This window comes from Leptonychotes weddellii, chromosome X, assembly GCF_054177405.1.
Source record: "Leptonychotes weddellii isolate Sample4059 chromosome X, ASM5417740v2, whole genome shotgun sequence".
Classification (NCBI taxonomy): Eukaryota; Metazoa; Chordata; class Mammalia; order Carnivora; family Phocidae; genus Leptonychotes; species Leptonychotes weddellii.
Window position 1 is genome coordinate 63,584,323 of NC_138385.1, and position 15,390 is coordinate 63,599,712.

The following is a 15,390-nucleotide window of genomic DNA, read 5'->3' on the forward strand; positions in this document are numbered from 1 at the left end:
TTTAATAGTCATACAGAGCCCAATAGATTGCCCATAGGCTGAAGCAAGTAACTGTAAAAAGATAAAATATATCAAGAACAAATATTAGAATGGCTAAAATTAACAAGACAGGAAACAAAAATTTTGGTGAGGATGTGGAGAAAGGGGAACCCTCTTACACTGTTGATGGGAATGCAAGCTGGTACAGCCACTCAGGAAAACAGTATGGAGGTGCCTCAAAAAGTTAAAAATAGGACTAACCTACGACCCAGCAATTGTACTACTGGGTATTTACCCCAAAGACACAGATGTAGTGAAAAGAAGGGACACCTGCACCCCAGTGTTCCTAGCAGCAATAGCCAAACTGTGGAAGGAGCCAAGATGTCCTTCAATAGATGAATGGAAAAAGAAGTTGTGGTTCAGGGATCCCTGGGTGGCTCAGTTGGGTTAAGCGTCTGCCTTCAGCTCAGGTCATGATCCCAGGGTCCTGGGACTGAGCCCCATGTTGGGCTCTCTGCTCAGTGGGAGCCTGCTTCTCCCTCTCCCTGCTGCTCCTCCTGCTTGTACTGTCAAATAAATTAATAAAATCTTAATAATAAGAAGTTGTGGTTCATATATACAATGGAATATTACTAAGCCATCAGAAGGGCTGAATACCTACCATTTACATCGACATGGATGGAACCGGAAGGTATTACACTCAGTGAAATAAGTCAATCAGAGAAAGACAATTTTATGGTTTCACTCACGTGTGGAATATAAGGAATAGTGCAGAGGATCATAGGGGAAGGGAGGGAAAACTGAATGGGAAGAAATCAGAGAGGGAGACAAACCATGAGAGACTCAACTCCGGGAAACAAACCAAGGGTTGCGGAAAGGGAGGTGGGTAGGGGGATGGGGTAACTGGGTGATGGACATTAAGGAGGGCACACGATGTGATGAGCACTGGGTGTTATAGGCAACTAATGAATCATTGAACACCACATCAACAACTAATGATGTACTATGTGTTGGCTAATTGAATTTAAAAAAAAAAACAAATGTAAGATTTTGTAGTTCAGTCTAAGAAATCAAGAGGGAGACAGAGTTCAAGGACAGGCTTAGAGAGATGGGGCTTCTAGACAGCCTATCTTTTAAATATTTATTTATTTCAGAGAGAGAGAGAGAAAGCATGGGGAAGGGCAGAGGGAGAAGCAGACTCCCTGCTGAGCAGGGAGCCTGATGTGGGGCTCGATCCCAGGACCCTGGGATCATGACCTGAGCCGAAGGCAGACACTTAACCCACTGAGCCACCCAGGTGCCCCTAGACAGCATAATTTAAAGAGACTTAGGAAGCATTAGTCAACCATGAGTTCAAATAAGTCAGCAGTTGGATCCAGAAGAAAAACTGGTAATAGCTAACATTTATTGAGGCTCAGAATACATAAGAGTTTAAGAGTTTTGTTTTTTTTTTTTTTTTAACAAAGTTGTCTTGAGACAGAATAAACTGGTTAGGATGTATAGTGAGCCTCCCATCACTGGAGGTGGTAAAATTTAGTAGTACTTGAAGACTATGATCTGGCAGGTGTTCACAAAACATAGGGAGGCTGTCTAAGAGGAAGTACTACATGGTGTCTGACTTGGCAGTTAGAACTGCCTTCTCTGTGCCTCTGATTTGTCAACCACCCCACACTTCAATGTATTAGGAAAGAAAAAACAGTTGCTGTGTATCTTTTTTCCCTCCTTTCTTTTATCTAATTAGTGCTGGGACAGTGAGCAGGTTAATGACCACAAAGCATGTTTAGCTTTTCTAAGGAAAGGTTAGTTAAGATTGAATCATAATTTGTCCTCTTGCCCTCTCAGTCTATTGTAGCTCCACCAAATGCCTGGGATCTCACTTTCAATATGCCTTTCACAGGGACCATTTGATTAGAAATCAGATCAGACAAGCAGAGAAAACTGGGCAGGGTGGTATAACCTTCAACAAGTAGGCCATCCAAAGTCCCAGGAAACTGGGCATAAAAGTTGCACTTCTGGGACTAGAGGTTTTGAGAGGTAACCCATGTGGTGCCTAGAGAAATGTTTGATTTGTACTAATAATATTGCTAACATTTACAATAGGCCAAGAGCAGAACAGTTTATGTGGATGATTAAACCCTCAACAAACCCTCCTGTAATTCTCCCATTTCACATATGAAGAAACTGAGTCATTGAGAGAGTCAGTGAGACTTACCAAAGACCAGTTTTGTCAGTGACAAAACTAGGGTTTGAGCCCAAAGAGTATGGATCCAGAGTCTGTTCTTAAACACTGTGCTACATCCTATCTGTATATTGTACTGGAGGAAAAGAGTAGATATTATTTCACAATGACTTTGGGCAGAGTTCCCTAGAAATAAGTGGTAGAAGGGATAGTAAAGCTCTGGACCATGCCATGTATAAGGTTCCCTTCTTGATGCTTGGCTGGTTGTATCAGATTGGATGCAAAAATAATGCTATAAGAAAGATAGGAGTCTATTTCCCTTTCATGTAAAAAAAATGTCTGCAGGTAGGCAGTCCATGACTGCTATGGTAGCTCTATGGTCATCAAAAACTTGGGCTCCTTCCAACTTTCTGTTATCCTATCCCTAGGAGTAGGGACTTTTTCTTATGGTCCAAGATAGCTGCTAGAACTTCAACCATCATATCTACATTCCAAGCATCAAGATTGAGTAAGGGGTAAAGAAGCATTAGCTATCTTCCTTAAAGGAGGTTTCTGAAAATCTCTGCCCCAAATTTCTATTTGCATATCACTGGACTAATCACATAGTCACCCCTTACTGTAAAGAAAGATAGGAAATGTAATCTTTTACTCCATGTGACATGGGTTCCATCTGAAAATCAGGGCTCTGTTACTAAGTAGGAAGAGAAGAATGGATGTTAGGGTTGGCACCCAACACATTGGTTCTCTAACACACTGATACATCCAACTTGTACTTTTGTGTCTTCACAGTGACTACAGGTATGTGGCAGCTGCTCTGGCTGTCATGAGAAACGTGACTCAGCAGATCAATGAGCGCAAGCGGCGTTTGGAGAATATTGACAAGATTGCCCAGTGGCAGGCATCTGTCCTAGACTGGGAGGTACGATCTCTATGAACAGGGGTACTGGGGAGTCTGAATAGGTTAGCTAGAACATCACATCTTAGCCTAAGATGGATGAAAAGGAATTAAATTTAAAGAACAGCAGAAAGGATTTAGATTAGAGCCAAGGCAAAACTTTCTACTAATGAGAGGTGTTGTGTACTTGAATAGCTTTCTAAGAAGGTTGGAGAAATCTTTAAGGCAACATTTCATTAAGAAAGGAAAGGTTCATCTCTTTGGGTGTTGCCAGGAAAAAATTGGATTGAATCAATAGACTTTTGAGCTTCTTTCCAGTCCTGGAGTTTTATCACCACCAGGTGAACACTTGGATAAGAAGTGGTATGTACAAATCCACTCCCAGACACAGAATATAATGATGGTTCTCTTGTGCAGGCCAGCCAACATGCTTCTTTTTTCCACTGGTGAGATTACCTTGCCCTGACACATTTACTCGGTCTACCCAAGCTTGCACACTTGAGGCCAAGGTCATCATTTCTGCCCAGTCGACCCACCAAATTCTGTTTTTTATCATTTGCTTATAAAATTAATTCCTGACAGCCTCCTATTTCATTGGAAACAGCCACAACTTCTCTGAACTCAGAAAGTCTTCAGTGAATGAAGTCACTAAAGCCTTCCTTTCCTAGATACTCACTTGCAGAGGATATATACAACCTAACAAATAAATGGAGATTTTGCTTCTATTCATGTCACTGCTCTGTTGAGGTCCTTGGGTTTCTGTTCAATAGAAACAGAGCCATGAATTATAAGGCGTCATAGGTATGTGTGTTGAGTACACCATTTAGTCTTTGTCTCTTGTGCCCACCAAGAGAACCAGGGGCCATGGCATTTCACGTTTATCTCTCAGACCCAAATTGTGAAATCTGATAGTCTACAGGCTAACATAACCAAGATGGGAAAGGCTGGTCATTCTACCAGGGAGGGGGCAGTAAACTTAAGCTTCATAGTCACAGTGCAGAAGTTGAACCAGTTCCCTATTCCACTTGCCTCAACTCTGGTATCATTTCCTATGATTGAGAAGTAGTATCTCCCTAACATTTCAAGCAGTAGCACATTCTAAGAAGATTAAGCATCAGCCTTGCAAACAGCTATTTTACCAAAGTCCAGAAAAAAATCATCTTTCATTTATTCTGCTACCTCTGATCCTTTTTAATGTAGATGGCTGGAAAAGACCACAATTCTGAGCATTTGGTATATTTTTAGTCTTATTTAAAGGATAATGTCCCCATAAGAGTAGAAAAAAGGAGTGATTTTTTGAGATGAAGAGAAAGGAATGAATCTATATAAAGAGACCCTATTGCTCAAAAGAGGAAACCAACACTGGCCCAAACTTATTAGTGAATCATGGTTCCTCCTTCCCTTGACCAAATGACCTCTAGCAAACCCATCAACTCCAAGGCACTCTGAAATTGTGGCTGGTTAACAAGCCTCTTTCTCTCTACTCCTGCAGGGTTCTCTGTAAAAAGGAGGTTCCCAGCAGCAGTTGTCTTCATATTCCCTGGAACAACTTCCTTCTTCCTAATGCCTGGAATAGCTAATTCCTCCATATGCTCTGGGCCTCCAGTCCTTGAAGGTAGAGCCATGGAGGACCAACAATAGCTTGAAATTCCTTGGCCTATCCAGGGAGCCTTATTAATACCAAACTCAAAAACACTGAACTATGATTTAAAGATTCAGCATCTAAAAAAGGAATTTCATGTGTTTTTGTCTAGAAGTGGGGGGTGGGAAACAAAAAGACGATTTTGAGCCAGGATTGATGGGAGAACAGTTACTCTCTGCCTCCTTTGTTAGCATGATTGATTGGTCTTCTAATTTCAACCAAGCCCGTATGTACAACCCTGACACCCTGCTGCTTGGTAAAGCCCTTCTTCATCTAATTTGGCAAGAAGAAAAATTCCTCATGGTTCCCTTTTTAGACTCTGGGGTCACCGTGGAACTTACTAGCTCTAGAGGGGTTGTCTTCTAGGAAGCTTTTCTCCAGCGAATCCTGATGGGTGCATTTCAGAGGGCAGGCCTAAAGTATCTTATGTTTGTCATATCTAGTCTTCAAGACTCAGTCACCAGGGCTTTTAGGGGACGACCCTTCCCATCAACAATTCTGGCATGTACACACATACACACACACACACACACACACACATGCATTGTAATGATGGTGGAAGTCTGAGAAGCCTATTCCTGACCAAGACCACAAAGCTAAAATTTTAATCTGGTCTCCAGATTCTCTCTGTGGTATTCTTTTCTCTGCTGCACTACATACTCTTCCAACCTTCCGCTTCCCACACCCCAATTGCTTTCCTTTGTGATACTGCAGGGACTTGTTTTTGCAGTAAAGGGTCCATATCTAAGCAAGGCAGTAAGACTTCCTTGGGGTGAATATCCAAACCCTAGTATGGCTAAAGGTGGATGAATGCTGGAGGACCATCCCCAAAAGGCAATAGGACATATCCACTCCATGGCTTGCTAGCTATTGACATAAGTAGCCAAACCTCACCAGTTCCCTGGTATAGGTTCTTTGTATGTTCTACTTGTCCAAGCAGTCACACAAGCAAAGAGAGGTCCTCCCAGCTTGCTGAGGGCTGCTCTGGACAAGCCTTGCAAATCAAGAAAATGATTTCTTGCCCTCCCCCAAATGTTTGAACAAACAGGGTGGCTGTCAAAGCATCCACATAATAATTCCAGCTTAATTTGTCAAATTAAAAAGAAGAGTCATAGGGGAAATCTTCAGAGCTTAATCTGCTTTGAAGAGGAATTGGGAAAGAGGGTTGAGGATTGGCAGCATACAGGCAATTGGTACCTACTCAATAAATCAGAACATCTGCTAGAGAGTAGGAGACCTTGTATTATATCCAGACCTGACCCTGCCTCAACTTATTCCATAAATATTCAGGGTCTTTTTGTTCAATTCCAGTTATCATCCTTGCTCACTCCCCCCCACCCATGAGAACTAGAGTTCACGAAGTACCCCCTGCTCTGTCCCATATCCCAGGGCTCCTAAAAATTAAATGGATGAGTGAAAATATCACCCATACCTCAAAGTAATAATCAATACCTTAGAGTGGCTTAGGGGAGCAACAGGGAGAAGAACCAGTTCTCACAGACCACAGTTTCAGGGAAATTTACATTTCTAATTTCTCTGATGCTTATGTTTGGTTGAACTGTCACATTGCTGCCCTTAACACTCATTAGATCCACTTGACAGGAAGGGAAAAGGAATATATCCCTGGCAGCTTCCTTTTAATCTTTTTTTTTCCCCTGGAGATTTTTACCAGGAGCCCAGATTTGTAGCTCATGTTTGGGAATTTGACTGTATATGATTGTGGTGGCACCCCTCCCCTAACAGCCTGCTTGTGTAATATCCAAAGGCCTGTTCCAGTTTACCACTGGATAATTGAATCCAAAAAGTTGGAGGAAACACAAATACCCAACATGATGGAAGCAGAAAAAGTATCTATTTAGAAGCTGAGGTGGCTTGATGAGGCATACTTCTGGGACAAGGAGTTTGTTATTTCCCTGCCGTCCTGTCAATAGGCAGCATTGAAAATGAACTGTATGAAAATTAGGGCATTTCCCTTGTCCTTCTTTCCCTGGATCTGTTCAGGCCACAACCTCACATTAGAACAATCAGCCTATAACTAGAATGGGGTGTTGGGCATTGGGCTATTGAGATGAATGAGTGGCCTTGGTTTTCCACTGGGGCAAGTATGTTCCAGGCATCGGGAACAGTATGTGCAAAATCCTGGAGGAATGGAAGAAAACAGAATGTCCATGGGGGAGGTGGCAGTGGGAAGAGATTGCACTTTTGGGGGCAAGGCAAAGTAATATATGGTGCAAGTGGGGTAGAAGAGGCAAAGGGTGAGAACTCTGAACTCTGAGAGGGCTATTTCCCTTATGTGATCTGATTTTTGCTCTCAAGCAGCCATGTGAAGTGAACCAAGCAGGAACTGTTGTATTATCCATTGTTCAATTGAGAAAACAGATTGAGAGTGGTTAAGCTACTTTCCAAGGGCACAGAGTGAGTTGGTGGCAACACTGGGCCCAGAACCCAAGTCTTCTGAGATTCTCACCTCAGAAATCTTCCAAGGTAGCTAGTTGTTCCACTAAGGATTATCATTATACTGTGGTTTGGTGGCTTTTGAGGGAGTCTGGCCTGGATTCTGGATTCTTTGCGCAAATTACTTCTAATTTCTCTGACCTTGGTTTTGGGGGTAATAACAGTACATTCATCATTGGGTTCTTGTGAGTATTAATAGGAATATGTGACATAGGTTATAGAGTGCACAATAATAATCAAGATAATAGCTATCACTTGCGTAGAACTTACAGTGTGAAGTGTACTCTCCTAAGCACTTTATAAATGTTAACTTACATAATCTTCACAACAGCGAAATGAGATTGGTACTGTTATTACCCTCATTTTAAAGATGAGGAAATTCAATGTAGGAAATTCATTTTAAAGATGAGGAAATGTAGTACAGCCCCACCGTGATCCTCCCTCAGCACAATTTGTCTCTTTCCAGGGTTCAAATTGTCAGAAATTGGCAGGACGTGGCTATAGCCAGCACCAGTGTGGGGTTGCCAGTGGCCTGCTGGTCTTTTCCTTCAGAACATCTAGCCAGCTCAGGAACAAGATGGCCTTCCCTCTACCTCTAGACAGTCTTTGCAGAGTCAAGCTCCACTTGAAGCTCACTCAGTAATATAATTTACATGTGTTTTATATTCTTTTGACTACCTTTTTTTGTAGAAATAAAAATTGAACTTAAAATTTAAAAAAATAAATATGAGAAAACTGACACACACAGAGGATATATGAGTAACCTGACATCAATCAGCATGGTGAGCATAAGGGTATTCTTTCTTTCTTTCTTTCTTTCTTTCTTTCTTTCTTTCTTTCTTTCTTTCTTCCTTCTTTGTTTCTTTGTTTCTTCTTTCTTTCTTCTTTTTTTATTCTTTCTTTCTTCTTTCTTTTTCTTCCTTCCTTCCTTCTCTCTTTCTTTCTTTTGTCTGTCTTTTTTCTTTCTTTCTTTCTTTCTTTCTTTCTTTCTTTCTTTCTTTCTTTCTTTCTTTCTTTCTTTCTTTCTTTCTTCTTTCTTTCTTTCCTTTTTTTTTCTCCCTTCCTTCCCTTTCTTAGCTTGGTGGAGTTATATGTGGCAAGTACTTAAAATAGGAGTGTTCCTGGCTGGTACAGTGGGTGTAACTTTATAAGTCATCCTGAAAAAAAAAAAAGTCATCTTGGCCAACTTTTTTGGCATTGGCCTGTTTTTATGGCTTTCTTTCACTTTATATATATTCAAAATGGACTGTGGCACATCTTCCTGACCTGCCTCAGGGTGGGACATGGCAGACTGCTACCACTCTCATCTTCCCATCCATCTAACAGGAAAGCCCTGCACAAATCCCTCCCCCTGAGAGCTTCCTCTTCCAGAAGTTCTGTGTTAGTATGTGGGCCCCTCAAGGATGAATGTTTACTCAAGTTCCAAGGTACCCCTGAAATGGAGTCTGGAGTCACAGTATCTGTGAGCTTTCTTTTTGAGGTTATATTATTACAAAATATTTCCACTTAGCTCCCCTTTTCCTTCTCATACCTTAGACTGAAAAAAAGTGATATGCTGAAGAATACCATTTCCAGCTACCCCTCTGTTTGGCCCACTGCCCTGTCTAGGCTGTTCTAATTATTGCTGGAGGGGATGCAGGGATCTCCATCTCTAACCCTGACTTGAAGCTTTTGGGTGCAAGGCTGAGATCTTAACATTGGAGTATCAGGGCTAAGACCTTGGAGATCAACCTCATATACCACATTTAACATCAGGAAAAACTGAGACCCAGAGAGAGGAAGGGACTGACTGGAATGGAGATAGCATAATATAGTGGCAAGAGTGAGTATACTTTCTGGAACCACAGAATTGGGGTTGGGTCATGGGTATCTAGCTAATGAGCTGGGTGATCTTAGCTGATCACCTGACATTTCTGTACCTTGGACTATAAAATGAGAGTAAGACTACCTACCTCCCAGTATTCTTGTGTGCCTCAGAAGAGATAGAGTGAAAGTATGTAGCAAAAGTCTGATGCATATATGTGTTAATATATTTTTAGACGGGGGGAGGGGGGACAAAGGGAATGGGAGTGAGAATCTCAAGCAGACTCTATATCCAGCATGGAGCCCAACACGGGGCTCAGTCTCACAGCCCTGAGATCATGACCTGAACCAAAATCAAGAGTCAGATGTTCAACTGACTGAGCCACCCAGGCACCCCTATAGGTGCTAATATTAATTCTCCTGAGTTCTGGACCAGATTTTTATCCCTATCTTTATATAGGTCCTGGAACCCACCCCCCACCCCCCTACCCCTGTGGCAGGCTTTGGTGTGGTTTGCCTCGTGTTCCAAGAGTTCTGGGCACACCTGCATTAGTTTCCTCTACTGACTGTGAGCTCCTTGAGAACAAGGGCCAAATCTGGCTTGGCATCTGACATATATCCCCACATACCTCTAACCTAGCAGAGTTTTTGTGAAAAGGGGCCTTGGAAACTCTGTAGAATTGAGTTAGCTAGGAGTCAGATGTGTTGGTACCTTTTTTTTTTTTTTCCTGTCTATGTAGCAAGGAGGGGAAGTGGTTTCAGGCTATGAATAACAGACCAAAGAATCATGTGGTTGTGAAGTTTCCTATTTGATCAATATATTTTAATGAACTGAGAGGAGAAGAAAAAAAAATTAAGAAACTGTATGTATTCTCTCTTTCTCCCTCTATCATTATCTCCTTCTTGCCCTCCCCTGTCCCCTTTTTTACTCATTTGGAAAGCAGAGAGACTTCTATTATTTCCTTAGGCTTATTCTTCAGGTATAAGAAGGAGACTAAGAGACTAGGCCTGGGATGAAGGACTGGTGCAGAAAGACAAATTCATAGAGAAAAAGGCAAGGAAAGAGAGAGGGAGAGAGAAACCTCATGGAACCAGGATGAACCTTGGTGCCTGTAGGGCTAGAGAGCAGCTGACATAGAGAGACTATAGCAGTCCTGGGTGGTAGGGCTCATTTGGCCTGAGGGTGAACAAGAGTATGGGTCTTTCCAGCTCATGGAACCTTTTAAGGATTCCCAGGAGTCCTTTCTATCCCTCTTTCCCCACCCGGCCTTTTCTGTACTCCTCCTGCCCCGGTCTATGCCTAGTTTTAGGTGCTTCCAGGCAGGTGACAGGTCTGTCCCTTCTGCCTGGCTGCCTCTCACTATCACATATTCTTCCCAGGGTGAGGACATCCTAGACAGGAGCTCGGAGCTGATCTACACTGGGGAAATGGCCTGGATCTACCAGCCCTATGGCCGCAACCAGCAGCGGGTCTTCTTCCTGTTTGACCACCAGATGGTCCTCTGCAAGAAGGTAACCCCAACCTCTTCTTTCCTGAGGGAGATGGGAGATGGGCACCTCAGAAGCATAAGCCCCTCCCTCTCCATCATCCCCAGCTCCCAGTGAAGTGGTCATTATAGTAGGTGGGAAAAGATGCCAGTGGCTTCTAATTTTGTGATTCCTTCTTTAACTTTTGCTGTTTTCCCTCTTTGTCAGTTTTCTTTTAAAAAATCTAGAATAAGACTCTTTTTTTCTCTTTCTTCTTGTCTTCCATGATGGCTGTCTCTGATCCTCCATCCATTGCCCTGTTACTTTAGTTATGCGTATGTTGTATTATTTCCTTCCAGAGATGATTATATTGGAAATTATTTTGCTGCTTTGGGGATTTTTTCTTTTTTCTCCTTTCCTTTTTTTTTTCTTCCAGAGGAGGAGTAGAGATCCCCTTTCCTCTCTCCTCAGTCATCCACTAATGTTCCTACAGTTCTGAAGTTGTCCCAAACAACTTTTCCCCTGTATCATTTGTTTTTAATTATACCAGCCTTGACATACTCTGTTGTCTTCTGTGTCATAACTACTAGTTATTTATGTTGGTTTCATTGTATTCTGGGAGGATCCAGAATTAAATAGAGTATAATAATGCTGGAGGGAGGACTTTTTCTGTTCAAGGAACTTTCTGCATTGGGCCACTTTTTCTTGTACTGAAGGGCCAGACTTGGAGGATGAACCATCTGGGACTCAGAAATGCAACAATAGCAACAGAGATTAGGGATAGAGCAGAAAAGAGATGGGGATTTGAAACCAAAACATCTGGGTCCTAGGCTCTACTGTCTCTAACCTTGGGCAAGTTTTTTTTAACTTTATGTTCTTATTTTCCTCAGTGCCAAATCAGGCTGATGATAGAATTCATCTCAAGAGGCATTGAGGAGGACCACCTAAGGTAGTGGGAAGCAGTGAAGTATAGTGTTAAGAGCATGGGTTCTAGGGCCAGCCAGAAGGGCACCAATTTTTCCCATGAGCTGTGTGACCTTGGGCAAATTCTCTGTGCCTCACATTTGCAAAATGGAAATCATAATGGTATCCACATAGAAAGAGAGGTTGTGATGGTTAAATGAAACAATATAGTTGCAGTGCCTGGCACATGGTATTTAGTAAATGTTAGCTATTGATATTATTACTGTATATTTGGTGTTACTGTTCATTCATTCAGCAAATCTTTTATGGGAGACAGTATATGCAGTAGTTAAATAAGCACAGATTTTAGAACCAGATAGTCTGGACTAAAGCCCAACTCTACCATTTAGTAGCTTTTGTTCCAGAGTAAGCTTCTTAACTGTTCTATCTACAGTTCCTCATAAAACGGGTTATAACAGTACCTAACTTGTAGGATTGTTGTGAAGATTATTTGCTAATAAATGCAAAGCATTCAGCTGCCGAGGGATGAATACATAAAGAAAATGTGACGCACGTGCATGTGCGCACACACACACACACACACAGGAATGCACACACACTATGGAATATTATTCAGCCTTAAAAAAAGGGGGGGACTCCTGTCATTTGTGACAACATAGATGAACCTGGAGGACATTATGCTAAGTAAAATAAGACAGAGAAAGGCAAATACCATATGATCTCACTTCATGTAGAATCTACAGCTGTTGAAGTCATAAAGGCAGAGAGTAGAATGGTGGTTGCCAGGGACTGGTGAGGATTTGGAAAATGGAGAGATACTGGTCAAAGTGTGAAAACTTTTCATATGCAAGATGAATAAGTTTTGGTGAGCTAGTATACAATATGGTGCCTATCACTAACAATACTGTACTGTGTACTTGAAATTTGCTAAGAAAGTAGGTCTTAAGTGTTATCATCACAAAAAAAGTCACCATGTGAGATGATGTATATGTTAATTAGCTTGATTGTGGTGATCATTTCACAATGTATACATATATCAAAACATCACATTTTATACCTTAAATATATATAATCTTTATTTGTCAATTATACCTCAATAAAGCTGGGGGGAAATGCAAAGCATTTGGAATAGTGTCTAGGACATGATATATGCTAAGTGTTAACTGTTGCCATTGTTGTTGCTATTATTATTTTGTTATTAAGAATGTACCCTAGGTGTTGGAATGCAATAATGAGAAAAATAAGTCCAGTCCCATCCCCATGTGCCTTCCTCAGGCTCTGGAGAGAAAACCCAGGGTGATCAAGGCTAGGGGTGGGCAGGAACTAGAGCCCCTCTCTAAAAAGACCTTACTGACAAGCAAGTGAGACAGGCTGCAATCCTTAAGAGTTGCATTTCCCAGATTGCAGCATCTGTCATTTATACAAAATGTTTTACAGTGTCTTACTAAACCCCATGAATACCCAGTGAGACCAAATTCAATTATCTCCTAGTTGTTTGAATTATATAATGTCAGGAATTGGAGTAGGCTCCTTGCTGGATCCATGGCTAGGCTTGGTGCTTGTCTGCAGACTGCCAGGGACATTCTGGAGAAGCACTGGCTCCCTTGATATCCTCCAGCTTGGGTGAGTGGAAGGGAAAAGGAGGAAGGCGGGCATGCTATTAGGTATGGAACTTGTGATGACCAGGCATGCTATTAGGTACGGAACTTGTGATGACCTAAATAGCACCTGTGGTGAGCACTTACTCACCATGTCCCTATGAAAGCACTCAGACCACCATTAACAAGTGGCATTTGGGCAGCCTGGTCCCAATGGGACCTTAGACAACCAGGGCTCCAGAGGGCTTTGTCCCCTTGCCATGTGCAAAAGATGAGCAGAGAAACTTCTAAGGCTTTGTCAGCTGTTTTTCCCTGGGCAGCCCCTGAGTGAGGCAAGAGTAAGGAAGGTACACTACTGGGCACAGCTTAATGGGCAGACTATAAGCTGTGAAACAGAACTAATGTAACTCAGGAGTGTGGTGGCTGAGTTTAAGTTGTGTAAGGGTCTTCATTATCAGTGCTAGCATTCAGAAAAGGGAAACTGCAATGACTTGAGCTAGAGGATGCACTCAGGGAATACTTGAGGAGGAAAAATGTGTAAATTTGACCTGGAGCTGGAATGATTATAAAAAGAGGTATTGTTGGGGCAGGGAGGACACATTAGTGTGAGCCTAAGTATAGATCTGTGACCACCCCCATCTTGAAAGGGTATATGGAATTTCCAAGGATGTAGAGGTAGCTATGTAAATTTTAAAATATTCAGTTACTTTTGCTTTGATTTATTTTTGTCACAATATTTAAATTATTTTGAGTTTAAATGGACCAAAGGAGGCAGTGAGATTTTCAGGTTCATCGAAGGAAACTTAAAGTCCTACAAAAAATTAGTCAGGGACCAAGAAAGATTGGCACCATATTTATTAGACAAGGCTGACCTCATGACCTGGAAACCGCATGTTTAGATTTGAGCTTTACAACCATTTTAGAGAAAATTGAGGTTCAGAGAGATAAAATGGCTTGCCCAAGGCCACAGCTAGTAGGTTATGCAGCTAGGAGTCTGTATATCTCACACTCTTTCCATGCATGTTTCATGCTGCTTTGTGGCCTTAGCTATGATTTCTGATGGGATTTTTTTGAACAGTAGGTCATTCTTAATCATTCCTATCACATCCCTAAACTTGGCCTTATGACTAATCCAGTGCCTGAAAACTCACATTCAACACTCTGGGGAGCTAGAAAGAGTAGGCAAAGGGAGAACCTTAATGACACATTTCTCTAGTCCTGTTCCCCTACCACAGAAGCAGAATTCTCTCAAGTTTCTTGTTATCATTAAATACCTAAAGAAACAATAGGAGTTTCAGTTGATGCTTTTAATTTAGCTCCAAGATCATGTACATCCTTTCATTTTTTTTTTGTAAACTAGTAAAGGTTTTGAAGGCTGACAATGATTATGACACACCTTCAGAGTTAAAGGAAGCTACAGGTAATGCTGGCAGGCTGGGTCCAAAGACCCAAAGGGGATCCTGCAGGACCAGCCAATAGTGTTCTTGGTTTCATGAAGGATGGAAATAAAGCATGAGCCAGCAGGAGGTGAAAGCAGAGTTTCCTGAAGATATAGAGAGAGCAGATACAGACAGAGTGTCTGGGAGACTAAGAAATGAAAGGAGGGAATCTCATCTTTGTTCAGGTTCTGGGGGGGTTTATTGAGGATGGTGGTCTGATATACATGTCCTCTCAGGCATCTAGGTACCAGTTAGAACAAAGACAAGGGGGCAGGTTTTATTCCTTGGAGCCAGGGGGCCTTGACATTGAGGTGTCTAGCCATGGTTGTCTAGAATAAGCAAATGGTAGCTTTCTCCAGTCATTCTCACCTGGTCCTTCCATAGATGTTAACTATTCTAGAGAAATTGTTAATTCCTGTCCCTTATGAGGAGAACATATGCTGTTTGCATTACAAATCATGTGTAAAGTGGGGTAGGGGTGCAGGTCCCAGCAAGAATAGAAGCAGGAAAAGGAGTAAAAAGCAGATTTTTATGGGGTCCTTCAGTTTCCCTGTCTCTTTGGTTGAAGTTAGGAATAGTGGGAGGTTTCACTTATTTGTGGAACATAAAGAATAACATGGAGGACATTAGGAGAAGGAAGGGAAAAAGGAAGGGGGTGGAATTGGAGGGAGAGATGAACCATGAGAGACTATGGACTCTGAGGAACAAAGTGAGGGTTTTAGAGGGGAGGGGGTGCAGGTATGGGTTAGACCGGTGATGGGTATTAAGGAGGGCATGTACTGCATGGAGCACTGGGTGTTATCGGAAAACAATGAATCGTGGATCACTACATCAAAAACTAATGATGTATTGTATGGTGACTAACATAACATAATAAAATAAAATTTAAAATATAAATAAATGAATAAAAAAGGAATAGTGGGATTTTAAAGATACTAGCTGGGCTTGAAAAAAGCATGGAAGATATTAGAGAAACCCTTTCTGGAGAAATAAAAGAACTAAAATCTAAC

At 41.8% G+C, this 15,390-nt stretch overlaps 1 protein-coding gene across 9 annotated transcripts in view; it reads left to right on the forward strand.

The window, feature by feature from the left end:
- ARHGEF9 (Cdc42 guanine nucleotide exchange factor 9) overlaps positions 1-15,390 on the forward strand; it is a 202,578-nt gene that overhangs the window by 142,794 nt on the left and 44,394 nt on the right. For all 9 annotated transcript variants that reach the window (XM_081808797.1, XM_031033070.2, XM_031033077.2 and 6 more), the window contains 2 exons: positions 2,948-3,077; positions 10,333-10,464. In XM_081808797.1, coding sequence (XP_081664923.1) covers positions 2,948-3,077; positions 10,333-10,464 — 262 coding nt within the window. The remainder of the gene's footprint in view (positions 1-2,947; positions 3,078-10,332; positions 10,465-15,390) is intronic.